This window comes from Hyla sarda, chromosome 13 (assembly GCF_029499605.1).
Source record: "Hyla sarda isolate aHylSar1 chromosome 13, aHylSar1.hap1, whole genome shotgun sequence".
Lineage (NCBI taxonomy): Eukaryota > Metazoa > Chordata > Amphibia > Anura > Hylidae > Hyla > Hyla sarda.
In genome coordinates this window covers 33,463,190-33,483,717 of record NC_079201.1, presented here as the reverse complement: position 1 = coordinate 33,483,717, position 20,528 = coordinate 33,463,190, and the positions used below count along the sequence as shown (strand labels likewise).

Sequence of the window (20,528 nt, the reverse complement as noted above, 5' to 3'; positions counted from 1 at the left end):
TATAAATAAAGCAAAAAAGGATAAGTTGGCCAGCACATACTGATACCAAACTACTGCATGGACCCGGCATACAGGTGCACGCTGCTAGGCTAAATATACATAAACAGAGAGAGAACACAGCAGCCCACTGCTAGCACAAAGATACAGATAAAACATGAAATGCCATATTGCTACAATGCAAAAAAAATGAAAAAATTGAGGTGCTTTGCTCACCATTTGGCCAAATAGTTTGGACCATCCCACAGAGGCACATTCACAGTGTAGGGTCCGTCCCAATGAGGTCACCTTATCGCGGTGTGATGGTCCAAACTATTTGGCCAAATGGTGAGCAAAGCACCTCAATTTTTTCATTTTTTGCATTGTAGCAATATGGCATTTCATGTTTTATCTGTATCTTTGTACCAGCAGTGTGCTGCTGTACTCTCCTGTTTGTGTGTGTGTATATATATATATATATATATATATATATATATATATATATATATATATAATGTTTGTGTATAATTATTGTTCTCCCCCCCCCCCCCCCCCCCCCCCACAAAATGTGATTTTGAACTTTTGTAGAAAATTTGAAAAAATTCTCGGAATATAAGCCTTCTAATGTCGCAAAAAAGTTAAAGAATATTTAACAAATGATGCCAGCATAAAGTAGACATGTTGTGGATGTGAACTAATGACTACATTTATTTGGCATGACTATTTCTCTTACAAGTAGAGAGTTTAAAAAAAAATTCAAATTTTTCACACTATTTTTTTTAACAAAAATCGCTTCATGTATAAACCAAATTTTACCACTAATATAAAGTACAATGGGGGAGATTTATCAAAACCTGTGCAAAGAAGAAGTTGCCCAGTTGTCCATAACAACCAATCAGCTCGCTACTTTCATTTTTAACAAGCCCACTGCAAAATAAAAGAAGCAATCTGATTGGTTGCTATGGGCAACTGGGCAACTTTTCCTTTGCACAGGTTTTGATAAATCTCCCCCAATATGTCTCGAAAAAACTATCTCTGAATCACTTTGCACGGTAAAAGCAGTTCAAAGTTATTACCACTTAAAGAGACATGTCAGATTTGAAAAAACGGACTGGGTCATGAAGGGGTTAACCACTTAAGGACCAAGGGCGTACCTGTACGCCCGTGGGAATTTCGGTCCCGCCAGACGGGGACCGGACCGGGGTGACTGCTCATATCAATCAGCAGGAACCCCGCACAAATGCCCAGGGGGGTCATCAGACCCCCCCCCCCCCCCACCCCATGTCGGCGATTGCCGCAAATCGCAAGGGAATTCACACTTGCGATTTGCGGCTATTCCGGGATTCCGGGTCATACGTGTCTATGGTGACCCGGAAAAAAAAGGGAATCACGGTTGTCCAAGACATCTACGATCCCCCTAAAGAGATAGGAGTGAGGTGGCAGGGGTGCCACCCCTCCTATCCCTGCTATTGGTCATATAGACGCGACGACCAATAGCAGATTGGGGCGGGGGGGGGGGTTAACTTTCGGTTTTCCCCGTTCTGCCCACCCACAATAGGCGGGGTAGAACAGCGAAACCGAAGGGGACCGGCAACGAAGTCCACTTACCCTGCGGGCGAGGCTGCGGGCGACAATTGGTGTCGGAGATCGGCGGGCGGCGATGTCCTGCGGCTGGATCCTACGGAAGCCGGTGAGTTGCCTAGCAACATCTGGAAGGCTACAGTTTGAGACCACTATACAGTGGTCTCAACTGTAGCCCTCCAGATGTTGCAAAACTATAACTCCCAGCATGCCCAGACAGCTATTTGCTGTGTGGGCATGCTGGGATTTGCAGTTTTGAAACAGCTGGAGGGCTACAGTTTGGAGATCACTGTGCAGTGATCCAACTGTGGCCCTCTAGATCTTGCAAAACTACAACTCCTAGCATGCCCAGACAGCTATTTTCTGTGTGGGTATGCTGGGATTTGTAGTTTTGCAACATCTGGAGGGCCACAGTTTGGAGATCACTGTGCAGTGGTCTCTAACTGTAGCCCTCCAGATGTTGCAAAACTGCAAATCCCAGCATGCCCAAACAGCTGTCTCGGCATGCTGGGAGTTGTAGTTGGTACCTCCAGCTGTTGCATAACTACATCTCCCAGCATGCACTTCGGCGATCAGTTCATGCTGGGAGTAGTAGTTTTGCAACAGCTGGAGGCACACTGGTTGGAAAATACTGAGTTAGGTAACTGAAGGTTTTCCAACCAGTGTGCCTCCAGCTGTTGCAAAAGTACAACTACCAGCATGCACGGTCTGTCAGTACATGCATGATAGTTGTAGTTTTGAAACAGATGGAGGTTTGCCCCCCCACGTGAATGTACAGGGTACATTCACACGGGCAGGTTTACAGTAAGTTTCCTGCTTCAAGTATGAGCTGCTGCAGATTTTTTAATAGAAGTAATTTATAAATCTGTTTAACTTTCTGGAGCCAGTTGATATATTTAAAAAAAAGTTTTTTCCTGGATAACCCCTTTTAAGGTTTAACAATCATTTGAACAACCTTCTTATATGTCATAGTGACATATCAGAAGTCTGTATTGGTGGGGTCTGGGTGCTGAGGCTGCACCAATTGCTAAATTGATAGGGAAAAAGCACTCAGCTGCAGATGCTGTGCTCATTCATCTCAGCTCAACTAAAGCAAGCAGTATATAGGGGAGTGTTGGAAGTCTCATAGACTTGCAGTGTAGATCTGTTTACCACTCACTTTAGCTTCCCTGCGAGATGTGCTGTTAACTAATAATTTTTAGGCCTGCACAAATGATAGATCAGTCAAGGAATGAGCCGAGTTCTCTAGCTCACCGGCTGATCCTTGGGTCTTTTTCACGGCCCTTTGAGTGGATAATTAACCTACCTCAAAGACCCTTATGTTATACCACACTAAACTAAATTTCTAAGTCAACTTGGATATCTTTAGCGTTGCTAAGAGGCTTGTGCATGTACAGAACCATAACAGATGTGGAAACGACACTAAGGCATGTACACAGTGGAATTTCTGTGCAGAATTTACTGCCTATTATTTTCAATGGGATGCCACTGTCCCAGTCAGACAGTTGAATTTCCGCAGCGGGCATTCCTCGGTGGAAATTCCCCAAAAATATAAGACCGGTTACTAGGTGGTTGTTGGTTGTAGGCTTATACCGGCTTTACTGTGTCTCTCTGTTCACAGACTTAGCCTCTATGATCCCGCTCGGTCTGAGGCAATGCTCACAGCATATCACTCTGCAACTCAGCATAAGCTTTGCTTGAACACTCGGTTTGTGGAGCCCTTTTCTGCTCAAATTGGATCCTACTACCTAGCATTAGGAGAACTAGACTCCATGGATGGTGAGTTTAATTGAAGTGTCCATAAATTCACTTTTAGGGTGCGTTCACACGCTCTTTGTTTTTGCGGGTTTTACGCTGGGTAGTTAAAAGGGTGCGGGCTCTTCTCGGCTAGCCGCACGGAGGAATTTACGCTGCGGAAAATCCGCCGCAAGCCCCATTGAAGTCAGTAGGGACTGCAGTGGATTTTCCGCAGCGTAAATTCCGCCGCGGACAATATGCTATGGACAGCCGAGAAGAGCCCGCACCTTTCAAATACGCAGCGGAAAACCCACAAGAACAAAGAGCGTGTGAACGCACCCTTAAAGGGGTACTTCGGTGGAAAACTTTATTTATTTATTTATTTATTTTTTAAATCGACTGGTGCCAGAAAGTTAAACAGATTTGTGAATTACTTCTATTAAAAAAAAATCTTAATCCTTCCAGTACTTATTAGCGGCTGTACCCTACAGAGGAAATTATTTTCTTTTTGGATTTCTTTTCTGTCACGGGCACAGTGCTCTCTGCTGACACCTCTGTCCATTTTAGGAACTGTCCAGAGCAGCATATGTTTGCTACGGGGATTTCCTGACATGGAGAGAGGAGTCAGCAGAGAGCACTTGATCGTGACAGAAGAGAAATCCAAAAAGAAAAGAATTTCCTCTGTAGTATACAGCCGCTAATAAGTGCTGGAAGGATTAAGATTTTTTTAATAGAAGTAATTTACAAATCTCTTTAACTTTCTGGCATCAGTAGATTTATAAAAAAAATATAAAGTTTTCCAACGGAGTACCCCTTTTTTAACCCTTTCTTTTGTAGCTAACCCTGGCACTGTCACTTGTGTGTTCCAGAAAAAAATCTTGTCCTTTATGCTCGCTTGCTGACCTGCATTGAAGGTGTAGACCTTTCACTTTTACAAAATGCAGTAGAAGAACAGAGAAGATACTTTCTGGAGAGAGAAGCAGCCCGGACAAACCCCCTAAACCCAGTTTAATTTATTATCTTATTGTCCATGACCAATATGTAGGCCACTGTTTCCCAACCAGGGTGCCTCCAGCTGTTGCAAAACTACAACACCCAGCATGGCCGGACAGCCTTTGGCTGTCCGGGCATGCTGGGAGTTGTAGTTTTGCAATAGTGATGTAGGCAGTTATCTAAATCTAGTTGATGTTGAACATCACTGTCACAAACGTTTGTTTCTGGAGGTCTCTGTTTATACTTGTACAAGGTGTGCTGCATATTTCAGCAGCTATTTGGCTTTAGGGACAGGATTGTTTTACAATTATTATATTACAACAACTAATGAGTCTGTAGATCCTCGAAACCTTCTTATGTAACTAAACTTGTCTGGTGGCAAAGAGACATGCCCCATTTAACATTAAAGGAAAAAAGTGTGTGGTCTGTGAAATTCTGTAATGGATATAATCTATTTGGTGCCTCCTGAAATAAAGATTACCAATCCCTACAGCTGTGTTGTGGATTTTCTAAGTGAATCCATAGAGAAGATGGTATTAGCCTGGTGGTATCAAGCTATAGATTTGGGCCAGTTGTTTATTAAAGGGGAATTATTATTATTATTATTATTATTATTTATTTTTTTTAAATCAACTGGTGCCAGAAAGTTAAACACATTTGTAAATTATTTCTATTAAAAAATCTTTATCCTTCCAGTAGTTTTTAGCAGCTGTATGTTACAGAGGAAATTCTTTTCTTTTTTTAATTTCTTTTTTGTCTTGTCCACAGTGCCCTCTGCGGACACCTGATGCCCGTATCAGGAACTGTCCAGAGCAGGAGAAAATCCCAATAGCAAACCTACGCTGCTCTGGACGGTTCCTGGCACGGATAGAGGTGTCAGCAGAGAGCACTGTGGACAAGACAAAAAAGAAATTCAAAAATCAAAGAATTTCCTCTGTAGCATACAGCTGCTAATAAGTACTGGAAGGATAACATGTTTACAAATCTGTTTAACTTTCTGGCACCAGTTCATTTTAAAAAAAAAATAAAAAAAAGTTTTCCACCGGAGTACCCCTTTAAACAAAGCCACTTTGTTTAATATTTTTTGATATCTTTATTAAGTCCCTAAGGGGATAAATGCTAATGTGTTTTATAGAACTTGATAGAGGGAAAAAAGGTTGTACAGAAGTAGGCAGTGCCGAATCCCTTCATCTTGCCTAATGTGTTTTATGCTGTACGGAAAAAATAAAAAATAAAAGTTTTTAATAAAAGTTTTTTAAAAAACACATTAACCCCTTCCTTATTTAAAAGTTCAAAACACCCCCCTTTTCCCAAATTCCATATAAAAAAATCTAAAAACATAATAAAAATAAACATATCTCCCCCCGACGGTCATTGACTGGTTCAGGGAAGGGCACTTTATTCATACTATGGAAGAAAGAATAAGAAAAATGAACATGTGATATCGCCGAATGCGTAAATGTCCAAACTATAAAAATATAACATTAATTAGACCGCACGGCAATGCTGTATACATAAAAAAAAAATACCAAAGTACAAAATTGCATATACTAAATTGTATACTCTAAAAATTATAAAAACCCCAAAAAAAGCAAAAAGTCCCATCAAAACAAACTCACACTGCCCGCATATGGAAAAATAAAAACGTTATAGGGGTCAGAGAAGGAAATGATAGTGTGTATCATTTTAATCATATAGGGGGACATTTATCAGTGTTTGCTTATGTACTCCTTTTATTAATAATTTTTTTCTTAAAATTTTTTTGCTTATGTGCGACTTATCAACTGGTTTTAGCCTGTTGATAAATTTCTTTCACATAAGCAATTATTTCTTTTTGCTTCGGTAGTGGCTTTTCTGCTTAATGTCTGAACTGAAGTAAATTTAGTAAGTTTTTTCATGCGATGCAACTTTTTTGCGACTTTCTCACTTGATAAATCTCTGACCACTGCAGATCAAAAATCACTTTTTACTTTGGTAAGCAAGTTTATTTATTTTTTGCTTAGGGCGATGCACAGAAAATAGAGTAGTCGCACATGCGACTTTTTTGCGACAATTTTAACCCCTTAAGGACTGAGCGTTTTTCCGTTTTTGCACTTTAGTTTTTTCCTCCAAACCCTTTCAATTTTGCACCTAAAAATCCATATGATGGCTTATTTTTTGCACCACCAATTCTTTTTTGTAATGACATCAGTCATTTTACCCAAAAATCTACAGCGAAACGGGAAAAAAATCATTGTGCAAAAAAATTGAAGAAAAAAAACCATTTTGTAAATTTGGGGGACTTCCGTTTCTACGCAGTACATTTTTCAGTAAAAATGACACCTTATCTTTATTCTGTAGGTCCATACGATTAAAACGATACCCTACTTATATAGGTTTGATTTTGTCGTACTTCGGGAAAAAATCATAACTATATGCAGGAAAATTTATACCTTTTAACCCCTTAAGGACACATGACGTATTGGAACGTCATGTGTCCACTCCCAATCTATAACGCGGGGCCACGGCGTGGCCCCGCGTAATAGCGGGTAGGGCCCGGCCTCTAACAACGGCCGGGACCCGTGGCTAATAGCGCGCGGCATTGATCGCAGTGAAAGTGTGCCGGTTAGCTCAGTGGGCTGTTCGGGATAGTCGCGGTGAAATCGCGGCATCCCGAACAGCTTACAGGACAGCTGGAGGGTCCCTACCTGCCTCCTCGCTGTCCGATCGCCGAATGACTGCTCAGTGCCTGAGATCCAGGCATGAGCAGTCAAGCGGCAGATTCATCGATCACTGGTTTCTTATGAGAAACCAATGATCAATGTGAAAGATCAGTGTGTGCAGTGTTATAGGTCCCTATGGGAACTATAACACTGCAAAAAAAAAAGTGGAAAAAAAAAGTGAATAAAGATCATTTAACCCCTTTTCCCATCAAAAAAAAAAAAACACAGTGTAAATAAAGATATACATATATGGTATCGCCGCGTGCGGAAATGTCCGAATTATAAAAATATATCATTAATTAAACCGCACGTTCAATAGCGTGCGCGCAAAAAAATTCCAAAGTCCAAAATAGTGCATTTTTGGTCACTTTTTATATCATCATCAATATCATCATCAATAAGTCCTATCAATGCAAAAATGGTACCGTTAAAAACTTAAGATCACGGCGCAAAAAATGAGTCCTCATACCGCCCCATACGCCGAAAAATTAAAAAGTTATAGGGGTCAGAAATGACAATTTTAAACGTATTAATTTTCCTGCATGAAGTTATGATTTTTTCCAGAAGTACGACAAAATCAAACCTATATAAGTAGCCTATCATTTTAACCGTATGGACCTACATAATAAATATCAGGTGTCATTTTTACTGAAAAATTTACTACGTAGAAACGGAAGCCCCAAAAAGTTACAAAACTGCATTTTTTTTTCAATTTTGTCTCACAATGATTTTTTTTTTCCGTTTCACCATAGATTTTTGGGCAAAATGACTGATGTCATTACAAACTAGAATTGGTGGCGCAAAAAATAATCCATCATATGGATTTTTAGGTGCAAAATTGAAAGAGTTATGATTTTTTAAAGGCAAGGAGCAAAAAACGAAAATGCAAAAACGGAAAAACCTCCGGTCCTTAAGGGGTTAAAATTGCCATTTTCTGACCCCTATAACTTTTTTATTTTTCTGCACACAGGGCGGTATGAGGGCTCTTTTTGATCGCTTTTGATAAATTTTTTCATGATTTAAAAAGTGACCAAAAATAAGCTATTTTGGATTTTTTTGCACGTACGCCATTGACCGTGTGGTTTAATTAAAGATATATTTCTATAATTCAAACATTTCCGCATGGGGCAATACCACATATGTTATGTTTATTTTTATTTTTATTTACAGTTTTTCTTTTTTTGGGGGGAAAAGGGGAGAGATTCAAACTTTTATTAGGGAAGGGGTTAAATGATCTTTATTCACTTTTTTCACTTTTTTTTTTTGCATTGTTATAGCTCCCATAGGGGGCTATAACAGTGCACACACTGATCTTTTACATTGATCAATGGTTTCTCATAGGAAACCATTGATTGATGATTCTGTCGCTTGACTGCTCATGCCTGGCTCTCAGGCACTGAGCAGTCATTCGGCGATCGGACACCAGGAGGCAGGTAGGGGGATCCTCATCGTGTCCTACAGCTGTTCGGGATGCCGCGACAGTCCTGAACAGCCCCCTGAGCTAGCCGGGAGCAGTTTAGTTTCACTTTAGATGCAGCGATCAACTTTGTACACCACATCTAAAGGGTCAATAGCACGCGGCACTGCAATCAGTGCCGCACGCTATTAGCCACGGGTCCCGGCCGTTGCTAAGTGCTGGGCCTGACCCTCTATGACGCGTGGCCACAGCGTGGCCACGCGTTATAGAAAGGGAGCTGACTTAGGGGGCGTACAGGTACCCCCTGCCTCCTTAAGGAGTTAAGCAAAAAAAAAATTACTAAATGTTTTGATAAATGTCCCCCGTGGACCTACAGAATAAAGATAAGGTGTCATTTTTACTGAAAATAGCACTGCGTAGAAATGGAAGCCCCCAAAAGTTACAAAATGGCAGGTTTTTTTTTCAACTTAGCCTCTCAAATATTTTTATTCTGGTTTCGCTATAGGGTTTGTGGTAAAATTATTGATGTGATTACAAAGTAAAACTGGTGGTGCAAAAAAAATAAGCCTTCATATGGGTCTGTAGGTGGAAAATTTAAAGCATTATGACTTTTAGAAGGAGGAAAAAACAAAAGTCCAAAAATAAAAACCTGGTCCTTAAGGGGTTAATGGAATGGATGGATTAGAGTACTAAAACAGGTTATCAAGCTTGAGGTTATTTAGTTTAGAGATAAGACTTCTTAGGGGTGACCTGATCACAATTTACAAATATATGAATGGACAGTACAGAGATCTTTCTAGTGATCTTTTTATACCTAGGTAACCTTGACAAGGGGACATCCTCTACGTCTAGAGGAAAGAAGGTTTCTTCATCATCACAGACATAGATTCTTTACTATACGGCTGCATTCACACCTTGTTTATACGTTACAGGTGCCGGATCCTGCTGGGGGAGGGGCAAACCGGGCTCTCCCGTACCCCAGCCGGACCAGGGCTGAAATCATTTACTTTAATGAGCCTACTTTAATGAGCCGACTGGAGTCAAACGGTGACTCCGGTCAGCTAATTTTTGAGCCGGATCCGGTTTTGTGACTGGTCCTAAAACTGTAGTATACTACAGTTTTAGGTCCGGCCAGGAAACCGCATACGAGTCAAAAATTAGACAACCCGAGTCAGTTTGACTCTGGTCTGCTCATTAAAGTAAATTAATTTCAGCGCTTGTCCGACTGGGGTATGGGAGAGCCCAGTTTTCCCCTCCCCCAGCCGGTTCCAGCACCCATAACTTAAAAATGAGGTGTGAATACAGCCTAAGAGCAGTGAGACTATGGAACTCTCTGCCACATGATGTTGTGATGTCTTACTCAATAAATAAGTTTAAGTTTTACAAGTTATGGATACTAGATTTATGGGGATAGAACATTGATCCAGGGATTTATACTGATAGCCATCATGATCAACCCAGTAGGGTACAAGGTTGAACTTGATTTTTTCAACCTTGCAAACTATGTTACTATGGGGGAAATTTATCAAAACATGTGCAAAGGAAAAGGCCTCTGCAAAATGAAAGAAGTGATCTGATTGGTTGCTATGGGCAACTGGGCAACTTTTCCTCTGGACAGGTTTTGATAAATCTCCCCCTATATACTATGTAAGTAGCATAGGATATCAAGATGTGACATTTGCAGCAATAACCAACCATTCCAAGAGAAATTGCAAAAATAAGACTCTCTAATTTGGGTGTAATAAAGATAAGTTCCAGTTTATTGAGCAGCATAGGACATGCATTATACACCACAGGTATAATTTTCCCCCAGGGGAATAATATCATATTATTAAACAGGATACACTTAGATAGCAGGAAAAAAACAAAGATATGACAGACAACCATCACCACTAGTATTTGTAGGATGTCATGGAGGGGGATACATGTTGGCGGTATACAGCATGTTGAAGGCCTTCTGAAGCTCCATGGAGTAAAAGCAGGCCGCTTACTGGGTCTTTCCGGCATCGTGCTATGGCCTCCTTGTAGTTCACTTTCTCCTTAGTAGCGGGATCTATGAGGTTCTTTTCATATGTTGACTCATCTTGAATCTGTGCAGCCAGTTCTTTGGTTACCAAACCCTGCTCTGTTGCCTCTGACAGTGGAATTCTGCCTGTCTTTCTGGGATCTATTAAGCCCCCTGTAAGATGCTGAACTACTAGATATGGCATGGCTGTCTCCTTGGACATTAGACCCTTCTGCACTGCCTCTCCTACTGAGAGGCGCTTTTTGCTGACTGGATCCTCAACACCTGTAAAAGCTTTCTGGGCACTAAGTAAGCTCTGTGTGTTGCTGCCATCTATCAACCCTCTGTCTATTGCTTTATTAACAGAATACCTGTCTTTGCTAATAATGTCAATTATACCACCTGTAGCTGCCTGTGCTTCCAGAAGCTTCTGACTGGTTGGGGGATCTAATAACTTTTTTACCAATGCACTCCTGATTGTGCATTTGCTCTCGGTGTTGGTGTCATAGACACCAGCAATGGGAAAGGTATCATCATGGAAAACTTTTGGTGCACTTTGTGTGAAAAAGCTACGAGTACTGGTTTGGCTTGAGGGGGAGGTGATTGGGGATCTGGATCCAATTATAGATCCAATGGACATTGACTGGGGCTTGTTCTCTCCAGCCACAAGTAAGGCAAATTCTGAAATTGGAATTCTGCCATCCCGGTACATATCAAGCTCCTCTTTGGTGATTTTTCTGGATCTTAGAGCATCTTCAATTGAATATTGTTTACCACTCTTTTTATCTAGTAGAACAGATATTTCACCACTAGAACCCATTGTGGAAATCTCTTCCCAGTCACACTCTAACTCTTGCAACTGGATATACTGATGGCGGTCTATTATTCCTCTCTTGTATGCCTCATAGGGTGACATCTCCTTACCAGTGTCAGGATCTAAGATGGATATTTTTGTGGAGACATTGGTCTCCCTCATTTGAGTCTCTTGGTTACGCTCTTCACGGTTTACACGGGACTGGAGCTCTCTAATATTTCTTTCCTTTTCATATATGCAATCTTTTTCTTTTAGAATTTTGGATTCTAAAAGAGAGAGCTCTTGTCCAAGCTGCATCTTCTTTTGGCGCTCATTCTCAGCCTTTTGCGTCAACAGCTCTGATTCTTTGCTCAAGAACACACTTTTTTGCTGCTGTTGCCTCCTCAGTTCTAACAATTCCTTTTCTATAGATGACTTTTCTTGTTGGGCTTGTGCTCTGGCCCTTTGAAGATCAGATTCTTCCTTTGACCATGTCCTTTTCATTGCATCTACCCTTTCGATCTTTTCTTTCAGTCGTCTACTCTCATCTTCCAAGTCTTGCCTTGCATTACGTTCTTTATTGAATAACTCTCGTAGTCTGGCTTTCTCATTCTCCATCACCTTATCCTTCTCCACTCTAATCACTTCTTTGTAAATAGTTTTTTCCAAAGACTTCTCCCTCTGTAAGATGTCAACCTTTACCTGCAGATTTTTGCATTCCCTTTCAATGTTGAGTATCTGTGTTCTCTCTTTATCCAGTTCACTACGAAAGGCATTAGCTGACTGTTCTAATACAGGGTCTCTTTCCACCTTAACTACTTCTTCCATAACAATCTTCTCCTGCACTGGTGGAGGACTTTCTTCAATCTCCTTAATTCTGAGAGTGATCTGTCGCAACTCCTTTTCTGCAGCCAATTTCTTATCTCTTTCTTCCTGAAAATTCAGCATACGCTCTTTCTCTTGAACTTGATTACGTAATTGTTGTACCTCACGTTCCAAGCGGCGTCTGTTGCTAACCTCTTCATCAAGTGTCCTACCCAACCTGTGGTGGTCTTCTGCTACCTTGGGATCTTTCTGTACATGTACTACCTCTTGAACCACTACCCTCTCTTCTGGTTTCCGTCTTTCTAACAACATATACTTGCTTTGCAAGTCATATACTAAGTCTTCCACTTCCCTTCTTCTCTGGGATTCATTGCGCACTTCTTGGCGCAGTTGCTCAGCTTCTCTCATCAGTACAGGGTCATTTTCATACTTTACAAACTCTCTGTTTACAATTTTTGTTTCTACCTTTGACCTTTCTTGTTTCCAGTCGTCTCTTTCCTTGCTCAGCTTGGATTTTTGTTCTTGATACCTGTTGTTTGTTACCTCCAGGTCTTTTATTTGCGATTTCACCCTTTCAATTTCTTTTAGCACTTCTGGGCTCTTCTCTAACTTAACTATTTCTTGGACAATTTCTTTATACTCCACTACAGGCTTCTGTGACCTTAGCACAAACATTTCCTTTTGAGATGTGTCAAGTTCTGTTTCATAGGAAGATCTTTTGGAGTTGACATCTTGTAAGGCCATTTTTAGCCTAGCAATCTCTTTTTCTGTGTCTGGCTGTACCACAAACACTTCATTGACCCTTTCCTTTATCTCTACCCTTGGTTTTTGCTTCTCCACTACCATATATTTGGATTGCAGTTCTGTTAATTCCTTGGTGAGAGTCACACTATTGTTACGTTCTTCTTCTATTAATGTTTTCAATCTAGCTGCTTCCCTCAGGATTTCTGGGTCTTGCTCTACTTGCTTTACCTCCTTAACTATGATCTTAGGTTCTACAGACTCAATCAGTCTCTCCAGCTCTTCTGTCTTTTTTCTAAGCTTCACAATGTTTTCTTGCAGAGACTTTCTGCGGAAGGTCTCATCGTCGATCTGCAATTGTAATGCTCGCGTAGCCTTTAACATCTCAGGATCCCTCTCGACTTTTACTACCTCCTTCAGTACCACTTTTTCTTTCACATTAGGTTGTTTCTGCTCTAGTACCATTACTTCCATTTTCAGGCGCTCTAACTCTAATGTGATTGAATTATTTTCTTCCTTTAGTTGTTTTATCTCTTTTCTGATTGTTTGGGCCTGAGCCTCCAGATTAGGATCTCTCTCTATCTCTGTTACTTCTTTGGTCAACAGTTGGGGTTTGATGCTTTTTCTCTGGTTTTCTAGAGTAACCAGCTTCTTGGTAGCCACCTGTATATCAGCCTGTATATTTTCCCTTCCCTTATAGGTACTGTCTGCTTGGCTCTTTAAAGTTGCCAGTTCACTTTCTAGCCTGGGTTCTCTGTAGTATTGCACCATTTCCTTCTCTTCCAGTCTCTCCACAGGTCTCTGCGTCTTTAGCAGAAGTATCCTCTTTCTGTTTTCCTCCAGTGTCTGCTGTACCTGAGCTACCTTTTTTTTCTCTTCTTCCAGTTCCTTTGACAAGGTTTCTGATTCCTTAGCTGTTCGCAGTGTGTTCTCTGAGCGTAGGTTGTGCTGCGTTGACAACTGGACTCCATCTTGTGTATCAGACTAAAGAGATAACAAGCACATCAGAGATTATATATTCTATAATTGCAAACAAAATAAATATATATATATATATATATATATATATTTTTTTTTTTTTTTACATCCTAGCAAATACACCAATCCCAGATTAATAGCAGAACATTCTGGTTTTATAAACGTATCTCAAACAGGTGAAAGGAAATTATTAATAAATTACATTTAGTTTTTCCAGATCACGTAGAGGGAAAAAAAATGATGGAATTCTACAAACAAAAAATCCAGTTAGTATTTTGTTGGTCCTCATTTTAAGCTTTTATGACACCTGAATTCTGTAGGGCATGGCCTGCCCCAATGATAAGTAATATTCTACATTAAGCAGTTCCAGCTTTCTCAAAGAGCAGAGACAGATCAACCTTGATTTTCCCTATGGATTTAGTATAATATTAAGATCTGAACTGTTTGCCAGCCACTCTAATGCTTATTGTTGTTACTAAGCCCATGCTGTATTGAAGGAAATGTCTATGCACTCCCGTGCCTTACTAACTGGTGAGGTAATGATCACCATTTTCCCTGGTCCTTTACCTGACATGCACTAATCAGAGAGATTTAAACAAAGAAAAAGAAAAACTGTAAATATCACCATACCTTTTCTAGGACCCTCCTTGCGAATTCCATTTGATTCAGTTGCTGCTTGCTCTCTACTGCTGCCCCTGTATAACGTTTTACCAAATCTTTTTCCTATGGAGGAAAATCATATGGTTAGCTTAAAAGCAAAATTTTTCGTTCTATGTGTGATTTGGACGGACAAAAAACTAACCTTGTTTGCAATGCCTTCCTGAAGGCCGTTATCCCTCTGTGTTCTACGAGGAGATGAGGCAATGGAGGTATCCAGGGCCGAACTATATCGATCAGCCAGAACCTCATAGTCCTATAAGGAATTACACAGTATTAGGTATTGTCAGTTGTAAAACCATGTCTTTATAATGACCTGGGACGTGGAAGGTGTAATTTGTATCCTCTCTGTACTTTATCTCACTTTACCTGAATTTAGTGTTGCCTTTATTGCAATATTATTTTTATAATCAGCAGTGTCCTGCATCGGCCAATATGACAGATTGGGACCAGGCACCAGGAAGAAGACCATGGCCCTGGTCCAATCTGTCATATTGGCGATCAGGCAATTACTGGCTGAGGCGGGACACCGTTGCAGCCAGTGATTAGCTGAGATGCAGTGTCGCATGTTGGGCCCCGGAAGCAGGATTAAAGCAGAGACTGGGACGGCTATACCCCGGAAGCAGGAAGAGGATTACAGCAGACACCTGGACGGCTCAACCAGAAGAAGCAGCAGGAGGTAAGTCCGGTTTATTTATTTATTTATTTTTATCCAACATTCTGGGCTTATTGAAGAAAAGAAAGATTTTCCTGGATAACCCGTTTAATAGATTACTCAAGGGGTGGCATTAATCCAGGGATTTATTCTGATCCCCATATTTGGAATTGGGAAGGAATTATTCTCTTTGGAATGGAAGCCATTGGCATCAACCTCCATAAATATTTTTTGCCTTCCCCTGGACCAACACAGCAGCGTTATGGGTTGTACTTGATGACTCTTACCTTTTTTTCAACCATATAAACTACCTAGTGACCATGTCGTACCTCCTCCTATGACCTGATGAAGAAGCCTCTTAGGCTTTGAAATATATAATACCAATTATAATGTATAATGCCCCAGCCCTTTATTTTCCAGTTGGTGAAATGTTTTTAGTACCGTCATTCTGTCTGATCTACCAAACCCTAAATGAGAGGATTTCAGAGAAATGTGCATTTTTATTTCTTTACAGGCCGATGTATGCATTGCAGAGATCATCTAACAACTTGCAAGAAGCAACTCACGTTGAGAGTATTTGCCAAGTCTTTGGAAAGTTTCACGATGTTGTTCTTTTCTGGCTCTTTCCTTTGGATCTCCTCCACAAGCCTCTGAAATGATACATTAACATAAAGTATATTAGATCACATATAATGTAATATACAGTTAAAATGCTGTAAGTTCAGTCAAACAGTAGATGCCTATGAAGCTACTGTATTGTACATAGAAAGTAAAGGTAAACAGCTAATTTGCCTGCGCTTCTCTTTGATGCTAAATGTCAGTGAGTAAAGTAGAAGAATGAGTGGCATTAACCTATGGACACAATAAGATGAGGGGGCCTTCGATTTGGCTGGCCTATTATTTGTTTGCTTAGAGTGTATGACTAAATATATATGGACTACTGCTGTATAGTAAAGACTGTATGAAGAGTGACATTGTACCGTGCTTATTTAGTACATCTCCAGACACACTTACCTTCTGGCTTTGGAGCTTGTAGTTGATCTGACTAGGAGAATCTGATGGTGCGATCTGATTATGTGGGAGACTTGTCAGCCAGGAATCCAGGCCCTCACTGGAGGATTTAAACTGCTGGTAGGGCAAGTTGGCGTCTCTGAGAATCTTCTCTCTAAAGAAAAGAAATTAGATTGTTCTATTACAAAGAAGCTAGAGTAACATTGAAATGAAGACATACTGTATTCTGAAAATGTAAAGAAGTTTTTAAAGGGAATGTACAGCACAAAATGAATCTCTTCCCTGCATAGTAACTTCTGCATAGGTCCCAGAATATGCCCAGAATACTCTCCCATAGAAGTCAATGAGTGTCATATCTCTAAATGCTGTTAACAAAGAAGAGTAGCAGTTCTGACAAGATGGCTGCTCACGTGATCATTTATAGAATTATAAAAACAATCCGAAAATAAAAACAGATGAGCAGAAAATGTGTATTAGTATGTGGTTTTAGTTAGTGGAACAATTATAAGCAAAACATTTCCTTTAAAGGGGTACTCCGCTGCTCAGCGTTTGGAACAAACTGTTCTGACCGCTGTAGCTGGCGCCAGGAGCTCTGACCTCATAAACCCGCCCCCTCATGACGTCACACCCCGCCCCCTCAATGCAAGTCTATGGGAGGGGGGTGACAGCTGTCACGCTCCCTCCCATAGACTAGCATTGAGGGGGCGGGGCGTGACATCATGAGGGGTGGGGCTATGATGTCACGAGCTCCCGGTTCAGGCTCTAGCGGTCGGAAGAGTTTGGGAGAGACACAGTGTGGGGGGAGACAGGCTACACTGGGCGGTACAGTTGCCGAGGCAATCGTAGCAATGCTCAGCTAAGTTAAGTGCATGAGTCTCATCAGAGAAGGGCTTGTGCACAGAACTTCGCTGAGCGTGATGCGATTGCTTCGGCAACTGCACTGCCCAGTGTGGAATGCGTCTCCCCAGGCTGAAGATGATTACATGGGCCTGAAACTTGGGACTTGTGCTTGAACAAAATGAAGGGTGCTTCTCTCTTGCCACCACTTTGTTACCTTTGGTCTAGCTGGTCAGCGACAGCATGGTATCTATCATTAAGTCTTTGGACCTGGATGCGCTGACGTGGTAAATCAGGACTGTGCTCTTGAGTGTTGCTCTGAAGGGAATTGCATGCCAATTCAGTGTCCTTCAAGCTCCGATTTAGTTTCAGAAGGTTATCCTGTTTGTCCACAAGGTCTCTCTTCATTTTCTGAAGGAAACAGAATAAGCAGTCAGAAACATTCAAGTCCATAAGGAATTTCAAGTCAACAAACCCCTAGATAACACAACCAATTTCCTCCTCGCCTTCTAAGATCAATAACTTTTTTTCTGCCAACAGAGGCACAGGATGGATTATTTTCATGGGACAAGCTGTACATTAATGGGACCCTTCATTTTACAATACAATATAAAGGGAAATTACAAAAGAATTGGGACGCACTATTCTGCAAATTTTAGGAGGTTTCTTTTTTATGACATTCACCATATGGTAAAACCTATATGTTAACTTTGTTTTGTAGGTCTCTATTATGACATATATGAGATATCCAATTTATATGATTTAATGACCCAGCATTCAGAAGAAGAAGTGTTAATATACCCTGTGCTTTACCCTGTATGCTATACTAAATATTTGTATTCTCCTTAAACTAACAATTAATAAGTATCCTCTCTTAGGACTCAGCATTTTATAATTCCTCTGTTATTCTGCCTTGGAAAGTATAAATAAATTGAAAACTGTGCTTATCATTTCCATTGTCAAAGAACGCCACTAGACAATGTGACAATGTTAGAATGTACAGGGACACATTGAGAAGAGGAATGGTAACTCCTAGCTAACTCATTAGTTAAAGGGTAACTCTCATTAAAATAAATTTTTGCTATTGCACTCCTTATGGTAAATAAAAAATATTTCTAATATGCTTTGTTTAAAAAATAAAAAAAATAAGTTTTCTATGTTTTATTTGTGCTTTAAAAAAGCTCAAGAGCACATTTTCCCCCATTTTATACACAGACTTAGGACCGAAGCCCAAACACAGGAAGTGCAGCCTGGAGTGCTGAGGGGGTGTGTCCAGCCTCATCCAATCATCGCTCCTCTCACACTTAACTGCGATATGTTGTTGGTTGGACCCCCCCCCCCCCTCAGCACTCCAGGCTGCACTTCCTGTGTTTGGGCTTCGGTTCTAAGTCTGTGTATAAGATGGGGGAAAATGTGCTCTTGAGCTTTTTTAAGCACAAATAAAACATCATTTTTTAATGAGAGTGCCCGTTTTATTCATATATTTCCAGGGGAAGTAGCAGAGGTAGGCACAACAACAAAGAGTCATCAATAAGATCTGCCAGAAGTGTTATTGTACGTGGAATCCAGGTTTTTCTTTAGAATGGAATGGCACTTGCCATTGATTGTACTATTTAAGTACCTTGTATGTCTATTTAGTTTAGTTGGTTCTATCAAACTAACCCTATGCAGGAGATTTATAAAAACCTGTGTAGAGGAACAGTGCTACAATTGCCCATAGCAACCGGTCAGGTCAGATAACTTTTAAATAGGCCTCTGAAAAATAAAAGAAACAATCTGGTTTCTATGGGCAACTGCACCACTTTTTCTCTGCCCCTATAGGTGTTCACTTCATTCAGAGGAGTCTTGAGACACAATGACGATGTCTTACCTGGATCTGACTTCCATGTTCCTGGATACCATTAGATGTATTAGGAACAACTCCATCCTGTACCAAGAAATTCTCAAAAACTTTGATCATATCGTCAGTCTTGTTAATCTGATTTTCTAAATTCAGTGATGCTTTAGCTCTGTAAGAGAGGCATTGAACATACCATAACTATTAATGCAATAAGATAACTGATTAATATGATAGTTGACTCTAAGGTAATCTGTAGAGTCCCCACTGGCTTTGCTTCACTTAAGGAGCATGACGACAGATCTCTCCTTATACTCCGATAGTGTGAGACCTATGCCCTGCCTGTGCACCCAGCGAGGCATTGATAGGGTACTTTCGCATGTGCAAATATTGCTGCAGATTTTCTGCTGCAGATTTTGCTACACACTGATTTTAATGGGTAGCAAAATCTGATGCAGAAAATCTGCAGAACAAATATGCAGCAAAATATGCACATATGTGTGTTGTAATGAGTGAGCCTGTCCCTGTTTCATGCAACATGTGGTTTGGGCAGCATAAAACCCCTGATAGAATTTCCATCTCTTTAAGCATACCTGTCCTTTTAAGCGACTTTTCAGGATAGGCTGTCCTGTGTGTGTAGATGAGTAGCAGCATTCTTTCTGGCCATTATATAAGTTGTATATGGTATTTTTCAGCAGATTTCTGCTCTGCAGGTGTCATCTCTAATTTGCAGTTCTCTTAAAGCTGCTCGAGCTTCCCTTCCACCCTCTACAGACCTGTATCGGCTTTTCTTGCAGACTCAGGAAAAACCTCAGCTGATTTTTAGAGTGGGATACAATCTCCCAGGGGAGGGGGGAGAGGGAAGAAGTTTGATAACAGGAGAATATAAGTTTCTTATATTCACTTGTACTGTTGATCTATGCAGAGTTTGTTGAAATGACAGTGCCTATTTAATGGGGTACTCCCGTGGAAACCATTTTTTTTTTTATCAACTGGTGCCAGAAAGTGAAACAGATTTATAAATTACTTCTATTAAAAAATCTTAATCCTTCCAGTACTTTTTAGGGGCTACATACTACAGAGGAAATGCTTTACTTTTTAGATTTCTCTGATGTCATGACCACAGTGCTCTCTGCTGACCTCTGCTGTCCATTTTAGGAACTGTCCAGAGCAGCTACAAATCTGTTTAACTTTCTGGCACCAGTTGATTTTAAAAAAAAAAAGTTTTCCACGGGAGTACCCCTTTAAAGGGAACCTATTATGAGACCAGTTGAGGCAGGGACTGATGAAAATGGTGTCAGTCACTGTGCATCACTGCAAAATATGTTGGTGCTATATAATCAATAGGAGATCAAAAAAACAATGGCCCAGATCTATCAATCTGCCTAAAACTGTCTGGTTTTGCTCATATCAACCAATCAGTGCTAATCAGTTATGATCAATTATGATTGGTTGTTATTGGCAAAACCAGATGGTTTTGGTTTCAGGAGATTGATAAATCTGGGCCAATGTATACCAATCTGTCTCACGTCCTGGCACAGTAGAAGCCCTACTTACTCTTCTCCATAGAGTGATGACAGGGCCTTGACGTCATTGTATTTGTTGTTCACGTTGGACAATGTCGTAGGGAGTTGAGTAGCTGTTGGTCCTGATGGTTTCTTTGCCAGGTAATTTTCACATTCTCTTTTTGCAGAATCTGTCTCTGATGCGATGGTTTGGAGGCGTCGGGCAGTTCCCTAGACAACATGGGTTTTCATATTTTAGGTGTGTTTGCTTCTTTTCC

General features: G+C 40.7%; 2 protein-coding genes across 7 annotated transcripts in view; one reads left to right on the top strand and one right to left on the bottom strand.

Annotated features, from left to right (window-relative positions):
- Window positions 1-4,777, top strand: part of TEN1 (TEN1 subunit of CST complex) — a 29,227-nt gene extending 24,450 nt beyond the window's left edge. For all 3 annotated transcript variants that reach the window (XM_056550333.1, XM_056550334.1, XM_056550332.1), the window contains exons 5-6: window positions 3,179-3,336; window positions 4,164-4,777. In XM_056550333.1, coding sequence (XP_056406308.1) covers window positions 3,179-3,336; window positions 4,164-4,306 — 301 coding nt within the window. In that variant the 3' untranslated portion in view covers window positions 4,307-4,777. The remainder of the gene's footprint in view (window positions 1-3,178; window positions 3,337-4,163) is intronic.
- A 5,369-nt stretch (window positions 4,778-10,146) lies between these two features.
- Window positions 10,147-20,528, bottom strand: part of EVPL (envoplakin) — a 62,095-nt gene continuing 51,713 nt past the window's right edge. For all 4 annotated transcript variants that reach the window (XM_056549433.1, XM_056549435.1, XM_056549434.1 and 1 more), the window contains 8 exons: window positions 20,303-20,481; window positions 18,779-18,917; window positions 17,126-17,319; window positions 16,075-16,225; window positions 15,627-15,710; window positions 14,551-14,661; window positions 14,379-14,471; window positions 10,147-13,754 (listed from right to left, as the gene is read on the bottom strand). In XM_056549433.1, coding sequence (XP_056405408.1) covers window positions 10,299-13,754; window positions 14,379-14,471; window positions 14,551-14,661; window positions 15,627-15,710; window positions 16,075-16,225; window positions 17,126-17,319; window positions 18,779-18,917; window positions 20,303-20,481 — 4,407 coding nt within the window. In that variant the 3' untranslated portion in view covers window positions 10,147-10,298. The remainder of the gene's footprint in view (window positions 13,755-14,378; window positions 14,472-14,550; window positions 14,662-15,626; window positions 15,711-16,074; window positions 16,226-17,125; window positions 17,320-18,778; window positions 18,918-20,302; window positions 20,482-20,528) is intronic.